This window comes from Sturnus vulgaris, chromosome 3 (genome assembly GCF_052056855.1).
Source record: "Sturnus vulgaris isolate bStuVul1 chromosome 3, bStuVul1.hap1, whole genome shotgun sequence".
Taxonomy (NCBI): domain Eukaryota; kingdom Metazoa; phylum Chordata; class Aves; order Passeriformes; family Sturnidae; genus Sturnus; species Sturnus vulgaris.
This window is the reverse complement of record NC_142245.1, coordinates 85,006,929-85,022,871: the sequence shown is the minus strand read 5'-3', so window position 1 is coordinate 85,022,871 and position 15,943 is coordinate 85,006,929. Positions and strand designations below refer to the sequence as shown.

Below are 15,943 nucleotides of genomic sequence, written 5' to 3'. Positions count from 1 at the left end.
TCATCAGCACTCCACAGAGGCCACGTAGAAATTTGTGTGAAACTTTTTTTATTCTTATATTTAAAAAGTTTCTAGTGTCCTAGAGTAGTCTTATCATATGTACCAAAGCTATAGATTAGGCTCCAAACAATATATTAATTTGACTTTTCTTCATTGTATTTATTTGAGTTTTCTAAATATAATTATTTGGAGGTAGGACAGTATTTTTTATTTTGTAGATGGTGGAATGATACCTATAGAAGATGGTTTCGGTGAGGATATGCCGGTATCTAAAAACGGGCCTCCTGATTTCAGCAATCTCTACGTGAGGACACATTTTCCAGAGACTTGGCTTTGGGTCGACACTGAAACGAGGTATAAGTTAGAAACAAAATGAAACCAATTTGCACTTGCCAGGTTTTCTTTTTGTAGGTTTCAGTAGCGTAAAAACACTGCTTAAAAATGTAGATTTATGTTCTGCTACCACCTAGAGGCCATAAGTGAGATTGGAGATCAAAAAAAAGGAGTTGTATAACTGCACGAGAGAGGATTATGCCTGACTGAAGGCCTAGGAGTTTCCATAGAAGCTAGATAAAAGTCCTAGAGACAAAAGAAATAAACTCTTACTTTTACAAATGGGGAGATAATGGATAAGGAGACCTAGCCTTTTTCTCTACAGTACATAAGATTGTGATGAGCTCAGAAAGGCAGATCTATTGCTATCTGCACCTAATTTAGTGAATAGGTCAAGCTGTCAAATGATGGTGAAATCTGACCTGTGTTGTGAAGCACAAATCTTGTATTCTTTTACAGCTGAGAAGTTCAGGAAGCAACCATCATCTGGGATTGCTTTAAACAGCCTGTAAAAGTGGATTATGTGTAATATGATCCAGTGTAGTTACCTTCAATTCATGCAATTTAAAATAATTTAAATGTTTAAAATAATTTTTTCCCATCACAGTATTTCTAAATGGTTAGAAAAAGAGAAACGCATAATGAGAAGCTTTTCTTTCCAGGAATTTGGACTTAATTTTTCATGCATTTTAAACATATGTGTCCACTTACTGATGTCTGCAAATGGATGGTTTTGAAAGTCTGCTCTCCCCTTCTGCCATCAGATCTGACACAGAAACCACAGTGGATGCCATTGTGCCTGACACCATCACATCCTGGGTAGCCAGTGCTTTCGTGCTCTCTGAGAAGGGCGGGCTTGGAGTGGCGACTGCTCCTGTGGAGGTACCATCTCACTAGAGAGCTCTCCTTTAGGGCTGCTGACACTGCAGGCTGTTGCTGGACTCTGATTTAGTTCTAACACCAGCATCTCCCTATAGTAATGAAGAGATTGAGAGGCCATGTGTGTTTGAACTGTAAAGAAAACAAAATCTCTGAAGACGTATGTGATATTGTATCTGCCTTCCCTTCCTGCTCATATGAATATCTAAGACTCCACACAGATGTTTGGATGCCTATTTCTGTTGGAGTGGTTTTTTTGTTGAAGTACTTCCAGGATGTGCCTGTTTCAGAATCTTTGTGTGTAGAAAGGGGGAATGACTATTTGAGAGCAGTGTTCCATGTTTTCTTGGCTCTGCCCAGAGAGCAGTCCATGAGCTGGTAATGCAGGCAGTGAGGTTTGCACAGACTGGCAGGGAAGAGGTGGCTGGGATGTGAGAGACGTTTGTCTGCTTCTCTGCTAACACTGATGGCTAATGCTTACCCCAGGAGGGAGGAGAGTTGATTTAAGACTAAATTTATCTGTCAAAAGCAGTCCTGGAGTAAACACAGGTACAACCTGCTCTAGGTAAACTTGCAGGGGGCTTGGACTAGATATCATCCAGAAGTCCCTCCCAGCACAACCATTCTGTGATCTGTGATAGGTGCTAAGTTTTGGATGACTTAGCCTGAGGAGCAGAGTAGACTGAGAAGTAGGCATGGGGTGAGGGTCTTCTTACTCCCAACCTGTGTCCTGAGGCTCTTTTCTTACTTCCCAAGTGTTAGCAATTTAAGCTAAATTCAGCAGCCCTCAGGTTAGATCTCTAACCTGAGATTCCCAGTGTACAAGTTTTCCTAGAATCACCCTGTATTTAAGGAAACCACTACTTAGAGAGTTGTTTAGCCTGTTTAAAATAGAAATTAATTATTGAAGTCTCATTTAGCTAGTATTTTACATCCACAGAATAATCCCTCTGTTCATTATGTAAAGATCCTAGAGAAACTATGTTCCTGTCAGAGACAACTCCACTTCCATACCTAAGTTTAGAAGGATTGAGACTGTAATAGTGGGCTGTAGATTTCCATCTTGGTTCCTGGACTAGTGTAAGCATAGATTGAAGACAGCCAACTTATCCATTTAAGTTCTCATGCCCTCAGATTCCTGGGGAGGGGCAACTTCTGAGATCCAAAGTGAGATCTAGGTCCAGATTTCACAGTTGGCTGCTATACCAGACACAGAGCATGTGCTTTGAACATCCTGATCTGAACTCCACTACAGAATTTGGAGCCCAATCTGGATTTTGTGGCTAAGGCTCCTTGCAGACTGGAATCTTGATTCTTGTTTCTTTCACTTGGCTTGGCAGAGATGGGACAGAAAGAGGAATAGTTTTCTGATTAAAACTGTATGGAAATGCACACTTGGCCTCTCATCCTCAAATGTGAGAAGGCTCCAAGTAGAACAGATGTTGAGATAATAATTTAGCTATAATCACCCCCATGCACTGTTCAGTACTTCACTATTGTTGGGACATTTAGGTTGTGCTTAGAGTTCCATATGGCTGAAACATGTTAATCAGTACCATACAGAGAGGCAAGTAAAAGAAAGACATGAAAAATGTAGTGGGGGAAATAAATGACATCTGCGTGTCATGTACTGCTTTGCATCATGGTCTTGTTTTGACTTCTCCTACACAGTGTCAGTAATTTTACTCAGTTGTATTTTATTTTAATATACTGGCATATTCCTGAGTGTAAGACTCAAGTTTCAAAGAAAAGTAAAACCAAAAAGGCAAAGAAAATATATACATAGGGAAAACCTTTACTATTAACTAACCAAAAAAGTCTCCATCAGAACTTCTCTAATGTTTAATATCTAAAGAAGTTTATGACACTGAGACCTTTAGCAAACAACTTCTGTTCTTTGGAGAAAGCATTGGAATATTTGCTAGCTAGAAAAAAAAAGATGAGGGATTTTTGTTTCTGAAACTCAAAACACTTGGAAGATGTTTTAAAATGCAAACTGAATTAAAATAATTTTAGTTAACATTTTGATAATAAAATATATCACGTCTCAACCATTCTTATTGTACAGACGTTCATAAACAGTGAAATTTTGACCTCATTCAGCTTGATGAGACCTTACCATTGACTTCTTAGAGCCAAGATTTCTTCCAAAACCCTCTGTTTACAGATTAAAGAAACTGCTTGCTACATTTCTACAGTTTTAGTTTTACTTAATATAGTATGTATTTTTAGAAGTATAGCTAAAGAACTTATGCTAAGATTAATTTTACTAAATAAAAAAAATCATTGTAAGGTGGTGTTGTGATACAAAATTTAGGTGAGTCAGTTATTTAGTTACTGGTATATTGGCATGAAGATAGGTCAACTGACATCAATGCATTACTTGTGTACTCAAAGCAATTCAGTTACCTTAATGAGAGCTCAGGACAGATCACAGCTTCCAAACGTGCCAGATAATAGACTCGTAGTCCTAGTTCAGCTGCCTCTATTGGGACTGTCCTGTCAAAGCTGTCAGCAGCTCTCCTCTGAATGGTGTCTCTGAAGGTGCTAATGACCAGAAGCATCTTTGCCTTCTGTTTCAGCCCTGCATTAATATGTTTTGTCAGCTGTAGAGTATAAATAAGCATTACTCTGTCATTAAATTTGAAAGTGATTGGAAGATGCTCTGTATAATAATTTTCTTTCTAGTCTCTGATTGTAAGGGTTCATGACTGATTTTGTTTTGCAGCTAGAAGTTTTTCAGCCTTTTTTCATTTTCCTGAATCTTCCATACTCCGTTGTCAGAGGAGAGCAGTTCATTTTGGAAGTGAACATCTTTAATTATTTGAAAGAAGAAGCTGAGGTAACATAACAATCTCTTTATCTCTGAATGTTACTAGATATTGCAAGGTTTTCATCACTGGTGGGGACCATGTCTTTTGTTGTGAGAACTGGCATATTTTCTTTAGTGGGCAGACCTATTTCTTTATACACAAAGCAGGTGGCAGCTTATGAAAGCACCCTTTCAAAATTAACACTTTTTATTGCAAATGTTACTGTATTTACAGGTTACTGTGATCCTGGATATGAATGATGCTTTTGAAATTATTCTAACATCAAATGAAATTAATGCTACAGCAAATCAACAATCTATATCTGTACCAAGTGAAGATGGGAAAACTGTTCAATTCCCAATCAAGCCAAAACAGCTGGGAGAGATTCCCATCAAAGTGACAGCAATATCATCTGCTGCTTCTGATGCTGTTATCCAGAAAGTTTTAGTAAAGGTAAACAGTCTGCAGCTTGGCTTGTTCCTGAAGTAAATTGTTCCTGAAAACAGGCAGCATAGAGCAGTAAAAAGGCAAACCAATGTACTTTACTGCCCCTTGCTCTGTATGGTTGGTTTGGGGTCAGGTAGCTTTAAGTAGAAAACACTTCTTATAAACAATTTTTTAAAAGTCCTTTGAAATTCTTTAGATCCCCTTCCAGGAATGAACACATAGATCTGTTCTACTACAGATAGTTTGTCCAATGTTTCTTGAAAGCAGGGTGAAAGCTATTTGTGTATCACTGAACCCCTGGTGCTGCAGCTAATTTAACAACCTGTGGAGAGTGGACCTGTTTCGGATAAGTGCAATTGATTTTGCCATACATCTGGATTTCATTCAAAGTCTAGTTTAGATTAACATTTCTGTATTTTGCTGCAGGTGGAATTTTAGCCTCCAGACTTTCTGGTTAACCAGACAATGATAAGACTTGCCTAACTTTGGATGTCTATGTCTGATTCATGTTAGGCTCTATTTCAATGGAAGATGGTAGACATTTATATATCTCATCCTACAATAAAAGCTTAAGATCATAGAATCCAAGAATGGTTGAGGTTGGAAGGGAGTAGCATAACCTTCCTGCTCAGGGCAGGATCAGCTACAGAAGGATACTCAGAATCTCTGTCTTTATCTTCATAGGCTGAAGGATTGGAACAGACATATTCTCAGACAGTCCTTTTGGATTTGACTGGGAATAAACGACAGGCAGTGTCTAAAACTTTGGAATTCACTTTTCCTTCTGATGTTGTAAGTGACAGTGAGAGAGTGCAGGTCACTGCTGTTGGTAAGAATTAACTTACTCTGTTTCTGTCATTAGAAATTGTAATTAATTATGGCATTAATTTTTATTTAACTGCAATATAAGTAGGCTGAATCATTAAGTCACAGTAATTTACCATCATGCATTAGGCTAGACATAGGGAGTCCTTATGGATGGAGTGTTTTATTCCTGTAATTTGTTTAATATATGACAATGTGTGTTTGTAGGGTATTTTCAGAGTTAGCGAGTTGGATTTTGGTCAGGAAGGTCCTGAAAACTTTGCTAGTATCCTGTCCTAACTATGCTGCCTGCAGAATGATACCTATAACCTGAATAATTGTTGTTTACTTTGACACCTAGGCTTTCGTAGAAATAAATGAAGTTTCAAATACATATCATTATTGAAAAACTTTCCTGGATTAAGAGATTTTGGTTATGTGGGGTTTTGTTTGTTTGGTTTTGTGTTTTTTGTTAATTTTTTAAAATGGCAACTGTTTGAAGTTACTCTGTAGCTGGAAAGGTCTGTAGGGTGCTGCATCAGTGGGCATAAAGTTGATCAGTAGATAAAGTATCTTTTATGCCTGCTTGATGGTGTTTAGTAGAAACATTCCTAATATATTTTCTCCCAATTTTCTTTTATGTGTGAGGTATGCATTTATTTGCAATAAGGTTGAGTTAATTTTGGATCAACTTTATCTTTCAGGTGATTTACTTGGGCCTTCTATCAACGGTTTGTCATCATTGATTAAGATGCCTTATGGCTGTGGTGAACAGAACATGATCAATTTTGCTCCAAATGTTTATGTTTTGCAATACTTGACTAAAACCAGGCAGCTGAGAGAGGATATTAGATCAAAAGCGGAATCATTTATGAGAAAAGGTCTGTATGCATAAAGGACAGATGTTAGATTTTGAACAACTCTTTCTAGTAAAAAGATTTCTGTGACTCTGCATCTGGTGTTTGAAATATTGCTCAGTTTGTGTCATGAGAACTGGAAGAGAAACCTTTTCTTTTCTTTGTTTTCCTCTTTTTTCTGGGCTGATGGAATTAGACAGCAAATTATTTTGTTTACAAGGGCAAATTTTCTCAGGAAAAGATTGTTGGTTTTGCATAATTGCTGTTTTTCAGGTCAGCAATGCTTGTTAGAAGAAAATTCACATGGTTTTCCTAGATGGTTATTACTTCTCGTTTGATAAAACCACATGTGAGGGCATCACATTTCTGATCTCTGCCTCAGGCAGAAAGGTTTAAAATGAGTCAGTGAGCAGAGTGAGCCATATTCACATCTTCAGTGACACCATCCTGACCTGACGTGTCCTTGTAGAGCTCAAGGAGTGCCATTTGATCTCATGGCTGCCTTTCTTGCCCACACAAATTTTAGACTTGGTCAGAAGTGAGCTCTGTGCTAGAAATCAAAAGCTGGCGACTTTTAGGTGGAAATTGTTGTATATTTGAATTGGGAGATACTCCAGAACATCATGAAGTTTGGAGACCACAGCTGCACGCTGGCTTTTGGATCAGACAGTGTCTCACTGTGGTGTCCCACACTGGCCATGTGTCAGTCTCCATGCTGAGCCTGGTTCTCAGAGAGCAGTGACACCAGCCCCATCTGAGCTACTCCCCTACTAAGGCATCGTGATGACATTTTCAATTTTTGTTTACTCTCTCTATGTCGTTTTTGTTTGATTTTTTTTAAGTTGTTGACATTTCCCTTGGAAGAGGCACAGCTCAAAATAAATTTTCCTTTCATCAAGATTCCAATTTTCTGTCAAAGCAGTTAAATGATTTTTTTTTTAAAAAAACCTTCTACTAGATGGTTTAGTTGAAAAGTACAGTGGGGAGGAAGAGATGTGTTATGTAAACAGCTACTCTGAAGTTTGTAAGCAATCTATCACTTTTTTAAGACTGAGCTTTGGTACCATAGTTTTCTGAAGTTTTCCAATAGTGGATTTATTTAAGCTATTTCAAACCAAATGAAAATTATAGATTTAAATGTCACTTACGTACAGATTGTATTGGGTTCTTAACTTCTTTCTGAGGCTTTGAATTGAGGTATGTGTTTTTAACACCGTAGGTGCCAAAACAGTAAGTATGCTGAAATATTTGTAACCTTAATATAGAAAAGAACCACAATCTAAAAATTATTCTGTTTTTTTTTGCTTTATTTTAATAATTGTTTTTCTATTGTTGGACTGATTATTTTTTCAAGTGTAATCTTCAAGTTGAAATTTAGCTTAAGATGTAATTTTTATAGGCTCAGTTTTTGTAAGGATTGTTATGAAATTTAATTTAAAACAGACTATTTCCCATGTCATAATTCACCAAGTATTTAAAAAAGTAACCTCAGAATCTGAAGTAAATATAATTAATTTATGGCTAAATGCTTGTGAGAAGGAGGGATCATAAAGCAGAAACTGCTATATGATCTTTCTTTTAGCAGTTTTATTTGCTTAGAACAAAGGCAAAGCCAAGGAAAAGTTGCCTTTTAAGCACATTTCTTAATTGTTTTAATGACAAATCCCATCTTTAAATCACTTTTTCTGAAATGAAAAAAAAAAAAATCTGACTGGTCTGAAAGCTTTGTTGTTAGACCTGAAGAGGTAAAGATTTTGAGCAGAATTTCCAAGCTGTTTAGAAGGTGAGATCCTTTAGTCTCCCACATCTTTCTGAAGTCCTTTCCATCCTGACACATTCCTCTTCCAGCCTTGCGAGCTCTTTTCAGCGAGCCTGCTACATCTCTTGGGTTCCGGCCAACCCTCTGAGAAGAGCAGCGGACATCTTCAGAATCGGATCCTTCTTTCCCTTGCCTTTCCCGTGCTGTGTGCTGACATTTGAGGCATCATTTTTCACGTGTGGCTGAGTGTTGGCTGGACTGGGCGCGGTGCTTGGCGGCCTCTCCAGGTGTCCCGTTCCAGCGTTCCTGCCGGCCTTCCCGTGTTAGATACGCTCGTGTCGGGAGCCTTGCGTGACTGCAGCAGGGCTGGCACTGAGACCAAAGCGAACAGAATGTAGGAAATAGCTGAGTGATCTCTCTCCCTCTGGTTCTGCTCATCTCTCTGGTCCCTCCCAAGTGTACGTTCTGGGATGAATTTGTGCCTGTGTAAGGGCTGCTCAGCAGGCTGGAGGTTGTAGTCTAGTGCTTTTACACTACCAGCAGGATGATAATACTTACTGCTGTATATTGCCAGTTCTGCAGAGAAGCAGACTTTATTTTCAGGTCTTGTAGTCAGATACGTTTAAAGAGGAAGCAGTCTATTTGTATATATACATGGATTTGTGCATAGAGCATTATTCGGAGGTTTAAACTCTGACACTGACTTTTGCTTTTCTTTGGGAGAAATGCCACACATTCCTCCATTTTTTTCCTTCCATCTGAGTGCTTTACTTAGTGTCATTAACTGAAATTACAGGTATGTCTGTATCTGAAAGATTCACCAGTTTTAGTGATGTAATTAGCCACTGTCATGCTAAACACATAATAAATTCACTATATTAAAGCAAAAATTTCAGTCTCAAATTTTTCTTAAGAAAACCCAAAAGCTAAATTTATTGCTACTGGGTTTACATAAGAAAGTACCCAGATATACTGTAGTAGATTCCCAGCTTTATTTCTCATTCTCTTCTATCACAGACAGACCATGACTAGGAATTCATCTTATTAATTCATCTGGCACTTAGATTGAGGGACCAGGCCATTTGTTCCTCAGTAACTAGGGGTCTGGTTCACTCACTATGTATCTGCAGTCAGGATGGTATGGAAGTGGGTGATTAATCCTTTATCAGTGAAAGCAAGGAACGTTTTACAGGGTTGTGGTTATAGTTATAGCTGGATGGACCTCACGGGACTTACTACTGTAAATTCATTCATTTGTATAGGACTTACTGATGGTTGCCTGAGAGTTTTCTTCCTGCCTGTCTGATTCTGTATTGTTTTTGTATTTATCAGATTTGATTAATGAGTATACTTTCTTAATTATAATAGCTAAAGTAGTCAAACTAAGGGAAAAGACAAAGTGGAGGGAAATAAAAGATGTGTTATGAAATGCTATAAATAGATGCCTTTACTATTCTGATTCACAAATGGCAGGCAAAATTTAAGGGAAGAAAGGCTTTAGATACCAGAAACTACAGTGAGTAGCATATCATAGGAAACTTTTAATCTCTTACATGAATGAACACTGGTTCTGTACAGAAGTCATCTATGAGTGAGAATGCTGCTGGTGGTTGTGAGCAGCTAGTGAGCCTTTGAGGCCCTTTTATTATGAATATCCTGCAGTCAGGAGATAGCTGCACTTGTTCAGGATATTGAAAAAAATTGAAAAAAATCTTAGGGTAACATTCTAAATGGTTCTTCTCAGGATTTCAGGTATTTTGAAAATTTTAATTCATTTTAGAGCAACCTCTTTCAGCTTGCTTTTTCTGCTAGAAAGCCTACTGATTTGGCAAAAGCCACCTGAAGAGAAGGCCTGGTTTTGCAGCAGCATTTGTAACCTTGCCCTTCCAGTTGGAATACACTTAACTTTTGCTTGTCCTTCCTTCTGCTGTAAAGATAGAGCACTTCTGTAGGTACACAAGATCCCAAAAAATGATGAAGCAATGAACTATAACTGCATCTCTGCTCTGCTCTCACTTCTCTGCTCCTGGAAGCCCTGGGTGCAGCCGCAGGAGTTTCTGGTTCTCCTTCTGTAGATGGATCCTTCGTGCTGTTGCTGCCCACTTCCTCGCCGTTTTCTACATGGTTTTGTGTGTTCCTGCACAAGGAAAGTTTATCTGGGAGGTTTTTTAAGAAATACAAGCTTAAGTTTTGCCCTTCTCAGCCTTAGAAAGTGCAGTTTCAGATCCAGTTTGTGCTGGAATCCATATGAGAGGAAAGTGTTCAATACCTGTCTCTACTTTTCCACTTCAGGCTACCAAAGAGAGCTGCTTTTCCAGAGGGATGATGGCTCTTTTAGTGCCTTTGGAAATGAAGATCCCTCTGGGAGCACATGGTGAGTAGTTCTGCCAGAATCATTGTGGAATTTTAGTATTTTAGATATTTTCCCTGCATCTGAAAAGTTTTTGTGAAGCTGGTAAAAGTTTCCAGCTGTATTAGCCTTCTGCCTGGTTTTCATTAGGTGTTTAGGCCAACTCTAAGGTCTTTCTCTCTGGATAACATATTGTCAAAGGCATTATTAGGGCAAGGTTTTTTAATTTTGAAAAAAAAAAAGGAATGATGAATTATTTTAACCGGGGAAATAGTTTAGTCTGAAAGTTTTTTCTGTTGCTTTCCTCAAAGGAATGAAGAATAACAAATTAGTTATTCTTGCACTTGACTGGAACCATTTAGGGCTATGTGATCATCACTGCTTCAATGAGATTTTCAGTTATCTTTGTACTGGAAGCTGAAGACTGACTGAGACATTTTGTAGGGGGTGAACAGAGTTCCCAGTCGTAAAAATTTGTTCTACTTGCATCTGTCACACTTCCTTTTATTGAGACTGTAAACACAGCTGAAAAAGTCTTTTCAGTGCTGAGTTTCACTCCAGGGAGCATGCAGAGCATAGTTGTGGAAGCCAAATAGATAACGGAGAGAGGTTCCAGCGCTTTGTTCTGCTCACCCTTGTTCAGTTTACATGTACTTACGTATTTCAGTACATGCTTCTGTCCCTGTTGCTGTGCCACTGAATGAGACTTTCTTCTGGACTCAGTGGGCAGCTTTCATTGACATCAGCAGAATTTCCCTTTGACTTAGTATTGATGGATTGGAAGGTGAAGATTATTTACCTGTACTGGCAACTCTAGTACTTAAATAGTGCAGTGACAAGTTACATAAATGCACATTTGAGAAGAGGGGAGTCAAGGGATAATGTGGGATTAATAACAAAACAACAAAGGTTGTTTCAAGGATATCATTACAGGGATAGTCGTGGTAATTAACATGACACTCATAACTGCATTACTTTGTAAGCTATAACTTCTGCCTAGCAGCAAAAGGCAGGAGAGCAGCATTTGAATAAAGATACACTTGTGCTGGCAGACAGAGTCTATACTCTATTTTTAAACAGCTGCAGAAGGGATGATCTTCATGAAAAAGGACATCTCTTCATTTTGGGTGTATTAAACTTAGTCTACTTGTTATCTGGGTGAGGCATGCATTTTGCTCTGCTTGGTAGGGGTATGTAGAACACCTTATGCTTTACAGTATGCTTATATCATCTGAAACAGAGGAAGCTGTAATGCATGGCTAATTTTGACTTACTTGGTGAACCTTTTCCCCAAGGTTATCAGCTTTTGTACTGAGATGTTTCCTTCAAGCTCGTCCGTTCATAGATATTGACGAAGATGTACTCATGGATACAGCTAAATGGATTGTCCGCCATCAGAAATTAAACGGAGAGTTCCAGGAGCCTGGGAAGGTGTTACACAGTGATCTTCAAGGAGGCATCAATAATCCAATTACTCTCACAGCTTACATCATGTCATCCCTTCTAGGGTTCCCAGATAAACAGGTATTGGAATTAATAAATATGATTCATAGTTATGAGAATGCTTCATAAATTTTCATCGTATCTGGCAAACATTTGGTAGTTAATAGAAATAGAGGGATATTTCAACACGGACAAAATTTAACCTCATTTTGTTAAACATCCCTTATGTATTCCCAGCAATGCAAAGCTGTGTTAAGCCCTTCAATTTTATATGTGCAAAATCTAAAGTTTCTGTTCACAAGAATACTGTCATGACTTTAGTCCAAGAACTTGCAAAGAAATTTATTGTGGGGAATTAGTCTTAAAAATGTTAAGCCATTCCAATTTATTTAATTGAAATTACTCATTTTCATAAAGGCAGTGCCAGATCAAAAGGCTTGTCTTTGAGATTTGTCTGTGACTCTGGAAGAGATTTTCATTATTTCTTGGCTGTGGTCTGAGGCTAGTAAATTTTCTGGTTCAGTAAATTTTTTCTTTTACATTTTACTATTCCAAGATATATTTTATTCACTGTCCAGTCTTCAATATTATCTTTATTTCCAGCATACTTATGCCATCAAGACTGCTACAAACTTTCTAGAAGATAAATTAGAAGAAGGAATTTCAGATAATTACACATTGGCACTTGTGACATATGCATTGTCCTGGGCAAAAAGTACAAGAGCGAAGGAAGCACTGAATATGCTGAACCAGAGAGCAGAACGCCAAGGTACTGCACAAGTATCTTACACAGTTGTTCAGTTAGATTTTTGTCAAATTTAAAAATGTCTATCCTGTCTATCTACAGCTGTGTGTTCAGAATTCAAACCTGTTCAGAGTAAGATATGGAGAATTAGCCTAAGACATTCCAAGACAGCCTTAATGAGAAGGGTCCATAAGTGAGTGGCAATTCACAACAAGGCTTGGGCTTTCAGTCTCAGTTACTGTGTTCCTGATTGGAGCACTGTGATGCTGTTGCAGGACATGACTTGTCAGTTTTCCCATTTTATTATGCACACTCGTGTGACCAGCCTGGTTAAAGAGAGATAGATGGATGAAGTTAACTATTCCAGTGTAGTTTGGAGAGATCAGGAGGGTACTGGGTAGTGGAAAGAAGAGGTAAGTATTGGACTTTCTGCAAGTCAATACAGAGGTCTGTTGCCCTTTCTCTGGGGACCTATCATCTCAGTATGTTTAACCTCTTCCAAGTTCAGCACAGCTGAATTCTTTTGCCTAATTTGGGGGAAGAAGAGACCATATGGAGTATAAGAAATGGAAGTTTTTGGCTCAAAATAGTAACTGTCGTCTTGAAAAATCGAAAGGAATTTGTGTTGCAGACTAGCAATGGAGGCTTTTGAGTGTCCCTCTATGTTTACTGTGTTAGGCCTTTTGAACAGTCACTTCTGGGAAGAGAAGAAGGAATTTTTTTGGGAAGGCTTCACTCAAGAATGAGTATATTGAGCAGCTGTGCTGCCTGAGGTGCCTTCTGTGGTCCTAAGAGAAAGGAGCACTGGAACAACAAGGTGGCCTTTTCAGAAGGGCTCATTTATTTGAGTACCTCAGGCTGACAAGGAAAGGATCAATGAAATCAATTGAGTGACTATTTGGACTCTAATTTTTTTTTATATCTAGATTCAAACATTGCTGAGGAAGTATTTAAGCCAGTCCTTTGTGGAACACGTGCATAAACATTAACACAATTAACACAATGTCATAGATCTTTGCCAGAGCCCATTGTGTAAGCTTTAATGAAGAGGTTTCCCCTAAGATTTTCCCAGAAATCCAAAGACTTCAGTCTGTGGATCTGAGGTTATTGTTGGTTCCTTTTACAGGAGAGTTTCGTTTTTGGGTGACACCTGCTTCTGAAATGTCTGACTCATGGCAGCCACGGTCCATTGATATTGAGCTTGCAGCATATGCTCTGCTCTCTCATTTTCATCAAGACAGATTAGCTGAGGGGATCCCTATTATGAAATGGTTAAGTCACCAAAGAAATCACCTTGGGGGATTTTCATCTACTCAGGTAATATCTTGTCTTAAGGGGTTTTGCTATACTTTCTAAACAAGCAGTGCATATTTAAAAAATAAAAAAAGACCGTTTTTACACAATAATTACTGTGTTTTGTTTTGCTGTAACAGCCTTGGTTATGTACAAGTTTGCATTATTGACATCTTGCTCCTGAACTGCCAGTTTTAGTATTTTTGGCAAGTCTAATAAAAAGGAGAATTAGAGGGAGACCTTCTTTATATAATAACAAATTAAGAAGAAATAGTAGTGTCCATGGAAAAGTAATTAAACATATTTTTGAAATAAGTATGATGAATGTCTATGCTTACTTTCTTTCCAAGGAGAGAAGCCTCTTTTAATTCTTACCATGTGCAAGTCCTCAAACTCCTCAAAGGCTATTAACATAGCCTTTAACTAAAGGGAGTAGCTTCTAGAAAAGCAGCCTAACTTAATTCCTCTGTTGGCAATTGATCTTAACTTAATAATGTACTTTGTCCTTATTTTTGCATAGATTTTTGATGGGCCATGAAATTTGGAAAATCTTCACTATCTCCAGGAGGTTTTCATGTTATTGAAGCCACATCTTGCCAGCTGTACTGGCATCCAAAAAATTAGATAGTACTTTGGATTGCATTGGTTTAAACTGGCTTTTAAATTAACTACAAATGCTGGTCACAGTAAAATGTCATATTTCATCATGCTGCTTGGTACCAAGGTGTACAGGCTATCCTTCATTATTTTCAGATGTTGGTTGGTATTATTCTGAGAGAAACGTGTTCGGAGTAAAATGCAATTTAAGAACCAGCCTGGTTCCCCTGAGGTATTAGTGCTTTCCTAATGTGTTAATTTTTGCTTATTATTTGGAGAGATTGATTGAAGCACTAAATGAGTTCAAAAAGCTTTTCTCTATTCTCCAGAAACCTATTTTACTTGAAAGTTTGTAAGTCTAGCAACATATCATTTACCCTTGAGGGTAAAATTAAGAAATTAATTTAATCCTTTTGTTCTTTCATAGTCTAAACTGTTTTTATTTCAAAATTACTCCAACGTGTTGCTAGATGCCTTTTTTAATTTGTAGAAATGACTCCATAGTTTTTTACTTAACTTCTAAGATTGCTTTAAAAAATAATGTTTGGAGTGTTTCCTTCCATGAGTTTATTACATAAGAAACTTAATATATTGTTGACCAATAAGGAGGACAGTATTAAATTGCATGTTTGATGCTTTAAAAGTTAGGGTGTAGTAATTCACCATAATCTGTATACCTGGTACAGCTTACTGTAAATTTGCAGTTGCTAATCAGCTGATCTTTCTGCATTTTAAGAAATAAGTGAAGCAGATCATCTCAGACAAAGATGTGGCATGGGAAGGAGAGTGTTTTTCTTATCAGTTAGAGTGAATATCAGCACATGCTAGCCCGTTAAGGTATGGCACAGTCGCCGTGTTATAGTGAATGAATTCATGTTATGTTAGAATTTTGTTACTAGAAGTGGCCTAATAATAAATAAAGTAGCTGTATGCCAAGCCTGAAAAGCCAGTTTCTTCACTCTGACTTGTTAAAAATAGGTGCAAAATATGCAAACTGAAGGGTTTGTTTCTCTCAACAGGACACAGTGGTGGCTCTACAAGCCTTGAGTCTGTTTGCAGCTCTCACTGCAGCAAGCAAAACAGAAATGGATATAACAGTGACAGCCCCTTCTTTGGAAATGCCAGAAACGTTCTCAATTGATACTCGAAACCGTTTCCTGCTTCAGACTAAGGAGGTACTGTAAAAAGTGAGGAATACTTTTGTAAAGTCCGCTGACTGAAAGTACTTTGGAAATACTGCTTTACTCATCTTTCTTTCAGATTCCTCCTGCACAACAAATGACAATTACAGTGTCAGCTGAGGGAATGGGATTTGCTGTCTTTCAGGTAGGCAATGCAGGCAATCAGGTAGGTATTCTTGCTAAAGATATGCATTCTGTAAGGAGGGTGTATTTTGGAAGCTTTATAAAACGTATTAATAGGAACAATCTTCCAAAATGTCTTAAATCAGTAGCAAAGCACTTCACTAATTGAGGAATGCTGTGAATAAAATATGGATATATTCCTGTCATTGTTTCTGACCAACGGCCTGGCCTTTTAAGTACTGCTGGACTGACTGACAGCTTTGGGGCATTTCCAAGAGCCAGAGCTGTATCAAAGCAGCCCTGTCCTCCTGCAGAAATG

General features: G+C 38.0%; 1 protein-coding gene across 2 annotated transcripts in view; it reads left to right on the top strand.

Annotated features, from left to right (window-relative positions):
* CD109 (CD109 molecule) overlaps nt 1-15,943 on the top strand; it is a 69,839-nt gene that overhangs the window by 37,120 nt on the left and 16,776 nt on the right. For both annotated transcript variants that reach the window (XM_014870181.2, XM_088162822.1), the window contains 12 exons: nt 219-354; nt 1,098-1,215; nt 3,941-4,054; nt 4,260-4,478; nt 5,157-5,301; nt 5,981-6,157; nt 10,185-10,266; nt 11,538-11,766; nt 12,289-12,454; nt 13,557-13,747; nt 15,340-15,495; nt 15,581-15,646. In XM_014870181.2, the coding sequence (XP_014725667.2) occupies nt 219-354; nt 1,098-1,215; nt 3,941-4,054; nt 4,260-4,478; nt 5,157-5,301; nt 5,981-6,157; nt 10,185-10,266; nt 11,538-11,766; nt 12,289-12,454; nt 13,557-13,747; nt 15,340-15,495; nt 15,581-15,646 (1,799 nt within the window). The remainder of the gene's footprint in view (nt 1-218; nt 355-1,097; nt 1,216-3,940; nt 4,055-4,259; nt 4,479-5,156; nt 5,302-5,980; nt 6,158-10,184; nt 10,267-11,537; nt 11,767-12,288; nt 12,455-13,556; nt 13,748-15,339; nt 15,496-15,580; nt 15,647-15,943) is intronic.